Genomic DNA, 12,618 nt, shown 5'->3' on the forward strand with positions numbered 1-12,618 from the left:
CCTCACTGCCCTCACCGTGAAAAACCACCTACGCTGCTTCAAATGGAAGCTCCGTTCCTCTAATCTAAAGGGGTGGCCTCTGGTGCGTTGATTGTTTTTATGGGAAAAAAGAACATCCCCCATCTGCCTATAATCCCCTCTAATGTACTTGTACAGAGTAATCATGTCCCCTCGCAAGCGCCTCTTTTCCAGAGAAAACAACCTCAACCTCAACAGTCTAACCTCATAGTTTAAATCTTCCATCCCCTTTACCAGTTTAGTTGCACGTCTCTGCACTCTCTCCAGCTCATTAATATCCTTCTTAAGGACTGGAGCCCAAAACTGCACTGCATACTCAAGGTGAGGCCTTACCAGGGACCTATAAAGGGGCAAAATTATGTTCTCATCCCTTGAGTCAATGCCCTTTTTTATACAAGACAGCACTTTATTTGCTTTAGTAGCCACAGAATGACACTGCCTGAAATTAGACAACATGTTATCTACATAAACCCCCAGATCCTTCTCCATTAAGGATACCCCCAACACACTCCCATTCAGTAGATAGTTTGCGTTTATATTATTTCTACCAAAATGCATAACTTTGCACTTATCAACATTGAACCTCATTTTCCAGTTTGCTGCCCAGTTTTCCAATTTTGTCAAATCGCTCTGCAAAGCGGCAGCATCCTGCATGGAACTTATAGTTTTGCACAATTTTGTGTCATCAGCAAAAATAGAAACAGTACTCTCTATGCCCACCTCCAGGTCATTAATAAACAAGTTAAAAAGCAAAGGACCAAGGACTGACCCCTGCGGTACTCCACTAACCACACTGGTCCAATTAGAAAATGTTCCATTTACCACCACTCTTTGTAATCTATCCTTCAGCCAGTTCTCTATCCAATTACAAATATGTTCTAGGTCAATATTCCTTAATTTGATCATTAACCTTCTGTGAGGTACTGTATCAAACGCTTTAGCAAAGTCAAAGTAGATGACATCAACTGCCATTCCAGCATCGAGGTTCCTGCTCACCTCCTCATAAAAGGCGACTAAATTAATCTGGCAAGATCTGTTACGCATAAAACTATGCTGGCACAAACTAATAGTATTGTGAACTGCAATGTATTCAAGTACCCTATCCCTTATTACCCCTTCCAAAATTTTTCCTACTACTGATGTCAGACTAACAGGCCTATAGTTTTCAGGCTGAGAACGGGATCCCTTTTTAAATAACGGCACCACATTAGCAATCCGCCAGTCTTTCTGTACCATGCCAGACCTCAATGAATCCTGAAAAATTAAGTGAAGAGGTTTGGCAATCACAGCGCTCAGCTCATTTAATACCCTGGGATGAATCCCATCCGGCCCTGGACCTTTGTTTACCTTTACATGTTCAAGTCTCTTTTGAATTTCCTCCCGAGTGACCCATGCGTCAGTAGCTAAATTACTAGAACTGGGCATATTTAAAGGGAAGCCTTCATTAGCTGGCTCCTCAGATGTATAGACAGATGAAAAATAAGAGTTCAAAATTTCAGCTTTTTCCCCGTTCTCATCAACCAACTTACCCCCCCCATGATAATAAGGTTCCCACCCCTTCTTGCTTCATTTTTTTTACTATTCACATAATTAAAAAATAATTTTGGATTCTTTTTACTCCTAGCTGCAATATCCCTTTCCATTTCTATTTTAGCTTGCCTGATAGCTTTTTGCATGCTTTATTTGCTTCCTTGTACCTGATGAAAGTTTCTGCTGTCCCAGCTAACTTGAATGCCCTAAAAGCACATCTTTTCTTACCAACCTCGACACTAACACTTTTATTCAGCCATAAAGGTTTTGCTTTGCGATGCCTCTCCTTGCTTACAAGGGGGATATACTGTTGTGTATACCTGCAAAGCAATGTTTTAAAGATGTTCCATTTTCCTTCTGTGTCTAACCCCATGAAAAGCCTTTCCCAGTTGACACATTGCAGAGATGCCCTTATACTGGCAAAGTCTGCACGTCTAAAATTGAGTGTTTTAGTTACTCCCTTATAGAGCTGTCTCTGCAGCATTATCTCAAAGGAGACCATGTTGTGATCACTGTTCCCCAAATGCTCACCCACACAAATGTTAGAGATGAGTTCATTATTATTAGATATCACCAGGTCCAAAATAGAGTCATTCCTAGTAGGTTCTTGAAATAAAAAGTTGTCATTTAGCATATTTACAAACCTACTAGCTTTTTCTGACTTAGCCACCCCATTACTCCAGTCAATGTCCAGATAATTAAAGTCCCCCATAACAACAACTTGACCCAGTTTTGAAGCCTCCTCCATTTGCAACAATAGCTGGGTCTCATCCCCCTCATCTATACGGGGTGGTTTATAGCATACACTAATGACCATTTTCTTTGTGACCTTCAGCCTGTTGGAACAACATTCATTATATTAGCAGTACATATTTTTGCTGATATTAAAAAAATAAACAAACGTTGGGCTTAGCTAAGCACCTGAGAAATTACACATATTGCTTTAACGGTTTACATCTACTTTGCATTTCAGAATGTATGGTAGCTTAGAACTACCTGAAAGGAGGTTACCATGTTCTCCTAGGGTCTGTGTTGGTTTCCAGTGATAACTCTGGTTTCCTCCCACACTTCAAATACATTGAAGCACATTAATTGTTCGGATGGAACTGACCCATGTGTGTTAAATGAATGTGATAGGGCACTTACACTGTAAGCTTCACCGGAGTGGGAACTAATGTGAATGATAACGGAAAATTAAAAATACTCAAGCCAATATCCAATTCATGGCCCTCCAGTCCTGTGAATATTCAGATTATTTCAGTTATGTCTGTTATGTATTAGCATCTAAAGGTAATAGAAGCTGATGCCCAGTACATTGTACACTAAGGTGCAGCTCACTAAGTACTGGGAATGGAGATCACACGATGGGTAAAACTGTGACGTGAATGTCTATATATGTGTCTATCACAGTATGTACAGTGAGGGGGCACAAGGAGCCACTCCCCTTCATGATGTCCCAGTGATGCAACACCACCATGCAGTCGCACACAGATTTCGGAGTTATTGTGATTCACAATTTATTCATAAAAAAAGCACTGAAATTTTCAACACAATTCATATAAAATGGTGTCCGCAATACATAAATAGGGTTCATTTTTCTTATTAATATTAACAAACATTAAGAGGCTGCACAAAAAAAAAAAAAAAAAGTACAAATTAAAACCAGTAAAAATAAAATAACAAATACAGGATACATCTGTGGCAAGGAATACTGAGGAAAAGTGTGTGGTTTTTATCTTTATATGTGAAAAAGAAGTACAAACAGAAATACAAACCATTAGAAAAGGAAAATGGTCAGTGGCGGCAGCGGTTCCTGGCTTTAATCAGGTGCCAGGTTTTGACCGCTCATTAACACAAAAAAAAACACAAAAAGAAAAAGGAAACGCAGGGGACAAGGACAGGTAACTGCACTGAGTGCACAATGAAGGGGAAAAGAAAGTGAGGGAAAAATAAATAGGAGGAGGTGCAGAGAAGCAAATGACAGAGCATTCACAGGATATTGTTCACTTTGGGCTAAAGTTGCCTTGGCTCCCGCTACACCGTGCTTATTGCTAAACCTCACAGTCCATCTTAACCCATTCACAGCTAATGCTGAAACAAAACAAAAACTAACTAGTGGCAAGGGAATTATGTACTGAACAATGTCTATGTGCAAGGTCAGAAAAAATGTATCCCTAGTTGGCTTCATCCCCAAAAGGCTTGTACTTGGAAAGTAATTGAACATCCGTTTGGTTTCAAGAGAGACACAGATAACCAGCTCCTAATTCTGGGGGTGCCATTCTTTAGTTTGTGGAATACCACCACAAGCTTTTATTGCGATAACCTCTAAAGATCTGAAGGAGCAAGAGTTGCAAAGCACTTCAGGTCATAAGGGCCCATGATCTGACATTGGGGGGAATTAGCAAGCTCAGTTTCTTGGCACAGTCCTCCCTTCATGTTTGGGCTTATGCCCAGGGATAGCCAACAGTTAATGAGCTTATTGCCTGAGCTATCCTCATTGCACAGTATCTGTCCAACTCTCTCCTACCACCTGAGAAAGCTCACTTTTAGCAAAGCATTTAAAGCACCACCTAGGCAGAAGCATTTTAGTTACCTTTGCCCTGTGGAAAAGACAGAACCATTATAAATAATTAGAACATTACATTTCATAATTGACATATATTATTGTATTTACAGGTAGATAAATGCTTTGTTGTCACAATTTTCTTGTGTTCAGTGTTCCCTGAGTTTGGATTGCAGTCTGTTCAGTGAGGATGCGGGAAACACTTCCCATCGTGACCAGATGGGGGCAGGATAATAAGGAAGGTGATCTGGAAATGCAACTATAACGAGAATAGAGCCACAAATATATTGAAACCGATAGCAGTTTGAGTTGGTGATAAGGCATTTAACAACCTTCAGCCATAGCGCTATCTGAATGTACAGCAACTTGCAGTTCCACTGGCTATGATCCAGAGAGAGAGGCCTTGTTCAAATAAAAATAGGGAAATGCTGAACAAGAGAAAGAGAATACATCCCATAGATACTCTAAAGCATGGTTAACTAGTTCTGGGGGACTGCAGTGACTATCTGTGCATAGGTCCTTTTGAATCCATGGTTGTATGCACATGAGATTGCTACTCTGTTTGTGCACATGTACATTTGTCATTATTTTAATACAGCAAAATAATGACATAATAATTCAAGGTATAATTTCAGCCAGGCTTGTTTCGGTCTTAGCACTTTGCCAAAGGGGAAAAAACTAAGTGGAAAGTAATTGTGTAATGGATTGAACATTCTTTTGTTGATCGATCGAGGTCACGTGCATGATGCCTACTAAGGCAATCGGATAATCAGTGGGCATTTTGTCTGCTGATAGGGCTCTCATTTTGCAGCATTAAGGTTACCAAGTAATTTAACCAGTCAGCTTTAAAAGAAAAAAAGTTATTGGCAAACTTTAGAGTATAGATCTGGGTCAGAACAGATCAGAACAGCTGTTTGGTTAAATAAGCAAAGATAAAATAATCATAAACCAGTGATTGTGCTGGCATCCAATACAAAAGTGACCATTAACTAGAGGCTTTCCTGGCGCACTGGGCATGAGGCATAAGCCCACAGTTCAGTTTCTTGCAAAAACTACATAAATGTGACACACCAAGGCTGCCTCAGTTTGCACTCAAAATGCACAACGGGTATCACACCCATGTTTATCATTTGTGTTGGTGGTAAATTGAACCATTCAGGCAATGACTGATTACAAACAACTCAAATCTACGTTTGAACACACTCTAAAAAAATGTAAATGAATTTTCCTATTCTTAACTATTCTTGTCTTCTAGTACTGGAAAGTTAACTCATTGCTTGGGAATAATCTTTTGCCTAGTGTTGTGGTTGACATGTAGTAAATGACAGATCTGAAAGCAGCAAATAAGCCCACTGAGACTACTGGATTTCACATGATTTTGTCCAATAAGGAATGTGACAGTTAAATACATGTTTTTGCAAAGTAGCAGCAAAGTGACATTTCTATAATCTCACTCTTGATAGGAAAAAGTCTAGACTTCTTTCTGCAGCATTCATTCTGCCTCTCTCTCAAAACTAAGAAAAGACATTTATAATATAGAAGTTATGAACTCTGGGAGGGTTTCCCACAAGAAAAGGACTGAATAGCACACACTTGGATGAGAAATAAGATGAATGGCAATTCTACTTTTCTTATAAAAAAAACAAAACCCTGACTGGTAGTTATCTAGGCAGGATTCTTTAACATGGGTTTCCAGAGTTCATTATTTTCAGAGCAACCAACAATATGGTTTACTAGATTCATTTGAATTACATGGGTGTAACTGCAAAATAATAAAGCTGAATAAAGTATATTCTTGATCTGTTCACTAAATAAGGTAACTAATGTTCTTGCTAACCTATATTTGTGGGATTTGAAGGTCAATAGTTGGGAAAGCCACAGGTTTCACATCTGTAATCCACACAGTTGATAGCCATGTATGTCCCACAATATTTTGTGGGAACTCCTATATAACTTTGGAGTGAATGTATATTTTAGTGCTAAATATATAAATTAATGCTGGACCTTAATACTCTGCATGCATCACATCAAGCTCTCTCTACATCCTTTTGCCAGTAAATAACATTTTGCCAAAGAAGTTTGACAAACTACCAGCAATATCCTTCGACTACTTTAGGCTGGCAATATTACATAAGGTAATAGTCATTCAGGATGGTTGTGAAAGCTACTCCAAGCTCTGTGATGCACCTCTGCCCACCTACGCATATCAAGCCCAAACAGAGACACTTCTGTCAAGGTTGGTCCTATTATAAGATGTAAACAACCAACCCGGCAACAACTAATGACACATTTACCCTAAAATTTAGGGTAAGAGATCTAACTTTAAAGACCCCTTCATAGGTCCCTCAGAAAATAATACAGTTTCACCAGAATGAAATGGAACAGAACAGAGATTATGCAAGAACTGAAAATGACAAAATGTTTGAGAAGTCTCATGCAGTATGGGAGGCCTCTTCTGACAGTCATGGCTCAGACTATTAAATATCAAGAGCAAGTAATCCAGGAGATCAGAAAGAGGGAAGTTCACAGATGTTGTCTGGAAACATACAAACAATAGGAATAGACTGGAGAGTCAACCAAAGCGCTCTCTCACCAACATCATAAGTTTCTTTTTTCCTTTATAGATTTGCTTCAGATTGTCTATGAACTGGGCAAACTGTAGCAAGCCATCTTGCCCGAGTAGGAAGGTCTCACGCGCCTTGCTAAGGAACTCTATAAACTCCCCATAATGTCGAGGACTGATGTGTGTAAGGCGTGAATGGGTGGTGTTAATGTATGCGCCAACTGCTGCATCCAGCAACTGCCGCAGAGGTGGCTTGTCTGTTGACATTAACTTGCCAGAGTTCCGGCGGCCAGGAATTCCAGCCAGCCCTGGAGCAGTCAATGTACACCGGCGAAGAATATCCGAAAGCACCGTGGCACAATGTACACTTTTAACCACTAAAGGTACCAGTGCTGCCAGCTCATTTTTGCCAAGAGAGTGGCTGAGGGAACATGCCCACAAGACATCATTTATAGCTGGGTGTGTGTCCTGGTTGTATGCCAGGTTGAGATGACTCATGGCCAAGGAGCACAGTTTGAAAGCACGCAATGGGTAGCCACGATGCTCCATATAACGGGCAATTGTAAAGAGTTGAGAGTAAGTCATGCCTCCTGAAGCTGCATCCACCGCAATCTGATAGGCTGTCTCAAAGGCAGTGTGATCTTTCTCACATAGAGTTAAAGCAGAGAGAGCACAATTCTGTGGGTCTTTCATTGCACATTGCAGGGCCAAAGTTCGTGCACAGCTTGCCAGCTCCTCACGCTGCGAATAGTCTAGACTGAGTCGCAGTACTGTGCTGTGAGAGGTGGCTGCTGCTGCAACAATACTTGTTGCTTCTGTTGGGGTGAACAGTGTGTACCAGCTTTGCAGGATGCTGACAAGGGCACGTACACCTGAAAAAATTGAACAGAGTATAATTGGGTCACAAAGCTTCCTTCAATTATATACACAGACAAGTAAATACTATGCTAAATTCAAAGTGATATGTATGTACATACAATATAAGGGCTGCGACACACGGGCGACTTAATCTCCCTGCAATGCCATCCCACCAGCTAGCATGTAAATCGCCGGTGGGATGGCGATATGCAGCGCCACGATTTGCCGATGTCGCCAAAGTTGCCTTCAGAGGCAAATCGCAGCACCTTGTATGCCATCTCACCGCAACTTACATTCTAGCTGGTGGGATGGCATTGCGGAGAGATTTGTTGCGGCGCAACTAATATCCCCATGTGTCACGGCCCTAATTGTCAATCTTTGCAAGTCCATTGGGATTTTGAAAAAAACAAAACTTTAATAGTGTTCTTATGCAAATTTTTGTCATTGCCATACATCTGTAACTAGTTATAGGCTAGTAAATAATCTGATATTTGCATGGATATTGTCAACGTCCTACTAAAAAAGGGGAGACTTGGATATTTTCAAATTAAGCTTTAGAAAGATCTTACAGATCGGCATATCAAAATTGTTGGGTTTAAATCATTGATAAAACAATGGAGACAAAGAGAAACCTGGATTTTTAAACAGGGCTGTGGAGTCGGTAGATAAATTCTCCGACTCCTCAGTTTCTGATACTCCCGACTCAGACTCTGACTCCACGACTCCTCTGTTTTTAATATGCTAATGCAGTGCTGTCCAACTGGCGGCTCACTTTAAATGGTATCAGTACTGAGATTAACTGCATGGTTCTCACCTCAGATTCAGGCTGTAATCCCTCTGTATTATTTAAACATCTAATCCCTTGTACTGTTCACACCTTTTAATCTATGCATTGTTCACCCCCTGCATTGTTCACACCTCCTGCTCAGGCTGTAATCACCCACATTGTTCGTCTGTTCACACCTCAGACATTGTAAGTACTGCCTGGCCTATGCTGCCTGTGTATAGGCAGCATAGGGCAGGGAGGGTATGGCACAAACAGGCAGCATAGGGCAGGGAGGGTATTGAACACACAGGCAGCATAGGGCAGGAAGAGTATATGGCACACACAGGCAGCATATGGCAGGCAGAGTATGGCACACACAGGCAGGGCAGGCAGAGTATGGCACACACACACACAGGCAGGGCAGGCAGAGTATGGCACACACAGGCAGGGCAGGCAGAGTATGGCGCACACACAGCCAGCATATGGCAGGGAGAGTATGGCACACAAAGGCAGGGTAGGGCAGAGTATGGCACACAAAGGCAGGGTAGGGCAGGGAGAGTATGGCACACACAGGCAGGGTAGGGCAGAGTATGGCACACACAGGCAGCATATGGCAGGGAGAGTGTGGCACACACAGGCATGGTAGGGCAGAGTATGGCACACACAGGCAGGGTAGGGCAGAGTATGGCACACACAGGCAGCATATGGCAGGGAGAGTATGGCACACACAGGCAGGGTAGGGCAGAGTATGGCACACACAGGCAGCATATGGCAGGGAGAGTGTGGCACACACAGGCATGGTAGGGCAGAGTATGGCACACACAGGCAGCATATGGCAGGGAGAGTATGGCACACACAGGCAGGGTAGGGCAGGGTATGGCACACAGGCAGGGTAGGGCAGAGTATGGCACACACAGGCAGGGTAGGGCAGAGTATGGCACACACAGGCAGGGTAGGGCAGAGTATGGCACACACAGGCAGGGTAGGGCAGAGTATGGCACACACAGGCAGGGTAGGGCAGAGTATGGCACACACAGGCAGCATATGACAGGCAGAGTATGGCACACACAGGCAGGGTAGGGCAGAGTATGGCACACACAGGCAGCATATGGCAGGCAGAGTATGGCACACACAGGCAGGGTAGGGCAGAGTATGGCACACACAGGCAGGGTAGGGCAGAGTATGGCACACACAGGCAGCATATGACAGGCACAGTATGGCACACACAGGTAGCGTAGGGCAGGCAGAGTGCTGCCTGTGTGTGCCATATACTCTTTCTACCCTATGGTGCCTGTGGGAGGTGAACCACTTAAAACACGACTGATAGACTGTATAGATAGACAATTTTATCTATACTCCTACTTCTAATGATTTCCCTAGAATCCCATAGTCATGTTTAAAATTTAAGCTAACATTACAGCTGAATTACAGCAGTTTTTCAAATGTTTTAAAGCTTCAGTCTTAAACTATGGACTATCCATTCCCTTCACGTATACAGGTATTTCTAGTTATTTAGTTATCAGTGAGAGTTAGGCTGGGTTCCCAGTGGAACACGACGCAGTGGAGCTGCCGCACCGTAACTGTGCGTTACGTCCCATTTAGTGAAGCATACAGCCAATGAAAAGCTTCATGGTCACCCAGCGTGTTCGTTTATGCACTGCGTGCATTGGGCTTTATTCTTATAGCAGAGAAGTAATTAATTATGACTGTTTGTGAATTGGGACATTAAAACTTGCTTTATTTTTTTTTTTTTTTATTCCCATTTAAATTTAGTAGGAGTCGGAGTCGGTTCATTTTTTGCCGACTCCAGGTACCCAAAATTGCCTCCGACTCCTCGACTCCAACTCCACAGCCCTGTTTTTAAATTAGGAATCCTGCAGCCTATAGGGCTTAATATGGATTAAGACATGTCATATATGTGGATGCTATTATAATTGCTATGGTGAATCAAAGAGAAAGGTCCAACTACAAAAAAATCTTTTTAAGTACAGCAAACAACAAACCTTTTGCTCATTTAAATAGAACACCTTTTCAACAGAAGCCCTAGTTTAGGTTAATACTGGTATATTTTGCTTCTTTAAAATTCAAGCCTGCATCTTTCTACTTTAGATCACAACCTATTGACAAGAAAAAATTAAGTACTTAAATATTTAGTAAAGTTACAGCCACTACATATTTAAACAAAATCAGTACTGTTGTGACCACAAAATCTTTAGAGTCAATGTTTAACCTGAAAGTGAATTTACATACCGACTTCCGTGGCACAGGTCACAAGCCATCTCACCATCTCTCTCCGCCTCCAGTTTAGGGTACTGAGAGTCATTCTCATGACCTTAAGAGAACAAGATAGACATATAAGCATAAAGACTGATATAATAAGGCATACATAATAGGAAAGTAAGAATGATTTATAGACACAGGAATAAGGAAAATGCAAATAAAGTTAAAGGGCCTAGTCCTAAGAATGAGGAAAAAATTAACCTGTGATGAATTTTTAGCTAGGGAGAGGGGATTGCACAGAGTCAGATTTTCACACCCCTGGTTACCATTCCTTTATTTATAAGGTTATAGCTTGTAAATGTCTGGGTCATGAATGTCTACTTTTTATTATAAACCAACAAAACGTTAGCAAAATATTAAATAAAGACTCCTCTGACATGTCTCTGAACAGCCCCCTCTTAATATTTTTGGGGGAGTTCTAATCAGTAAGCTGTAAACAAGGCAGACCTATGACCCCACTCAGGAGTGTATCTAATAAGAAAGTAGACCATGCAGTTGCAGGGGTGTCTAGTAGTGTAGAGGGCCCAGTAAGGCCCTAATTTATTAGTTATTACAATTCTATATGGTAGAATAGATCAACTTACTGATGTTTGGGGGCCCTAAATTGAATGTGGTGGGGTCCCACCTCTACCTGCCTCTACTTGCCTGTCTTTATAGGCCCCCCTGTTCAACTTCCTAACCCTGCAGGTACGGAGACTGTGCCCTCTATAACTACACCACTGGGCAAATAATTTGAATGAACCTCTCACTTCAAAAATGTCACATACAAACACTAACGAGTCTGCAATATATAGACACATATATGCCACTTAAACAAAAAAATTATGTAAAATTGTACACTCCCGACAGTGCTATACCTGCAGTCCCAGCTCCAATGCTACATTTAGAAGTGTGGTGTCAGAGCTGGTGTCAGCTGGGGTAGCAATCTTAAATGCATCCTGAGCCAGCTTAAAGATAAGTGAGGAAGAGTGTATGTTTCTTTGTATGGCCTCAAGCACGGTGCGCAGGCGCAGCATATCACCTAGAAGACAGAAAAACAGGAAAATGGCAGGCCAGCTATCCAAAATGTAAGTTAAGCCCCCCAGCATGCCAAGGACAGTGCCAGTAATCTGTATTTTTCAATCTTTCATGCCTTCAATAATAATTAAAAAAAAAAATATGTATACCATGTATATACATGAGATATTTATATATTTATATTACACCTATAGGTCCGCACTCCCATATGAAGTTTACTTTCACAGTAAACAGGTGTTGCACATAGTTGAAGCTTGTATCCATACCCAATGATTATGCGCACTCCTGTCTCCTTTAATCAAATTTATTAATGATTAATTACATGGTTTAAAAACATCAACGTTTCGGTCCTGGTTCAGACCTTATTCAAGATGTCAAATCCCCAAATGTCTTTTTTATTTTATGTTACACATTCCCAATTTGTTCTGCATGAAGTGTTGCATTTAGGCAAGGGAAAATGGACAGAAGTGTTACTTTCGTCCATGCTTTAACCTATGGTGGAACTTGTCTATGGTGGAACATTTTAACAGTTAAGCATTGGCACCTATGGCCTGTAATAGAACATGCCTCTCTTACCTTTTGCAGCAGTAAGCATGGTAGAAGCTAGCTCACACTGCTGTGATTCTAAATGCCCAAGTGTGAACCAGCGAGGATAACGGCTTGGCACTACTGACACAATATGATGAGGATGGGATACATCCACGGAAGGGGCACTGCTTTCTAACACTGGAAGTCTAAAAAAAAGATAACACACAAAAATTAGTGTCTTTAGTGGGAACCTAATATTATTATAAAGTAAATATACATGAAAATGTTCTTAATTAATCATCTGTAACTGAATCTTCCCTCTCTCATTATTGAGATGCAAGTGACATACCAGTAATACACAGCACATACCTGTTGGTAGTATCTATAGTTTCCACCTTAGTCACCATAATGAAGTATGCATACCAAAAAAATAACCAACATGAAGATCTGATAGACAACCTGCTTTGTTTTCGTCAAATAGTCTATGTATGTTAT

At 41.4% G+C, this 12,618-nt stretch overlaps 1 protein-coding gene across 1 annotated transcript in view; it reads right to left on the reverse strand.

Moving 5' to 3' along the window:
- Positions 1-3,040: 3,040 nt before the first annotated feature.
- zswim5 (zinc finger SWIM-type containing 5) overlaps positions 3,041-12,618 on the reverse strand; it is a 49,827-nt gene continuing 40,249 nt past the window's right edge. The window contains 4 exon segments of the mRNA NM_001097236.1: positions 3,041-7,546; positions 10,549-10,630; positions 11,436-11,599; positions 12,172-12,329. Of these exon segments, the coding sequence (NP_001090705.1) occupies positions 6,684-7,546; positions 10,549-10,630; positions 11,436-11,599; positions 12,172-12,329 (1,267 nt within the window). The 3' untranslated portion in view covers positions 3,041-6,683.

The sequence above is a fragment of the Xenopus tropicalis genome, chromosome 4 (assembly GCF_000004195.4).
Source record: "Xenopus tropicalis strain Nigerian chromosome 4, UCB_Xtro_10.0, whole genome shotgun sequence".
Lineage (NCBI taxonomy): Eukaryota > Metazoa > Chordata > Amphibia > Anura > Pipidae > Xenopus > Xenopus tropicalis.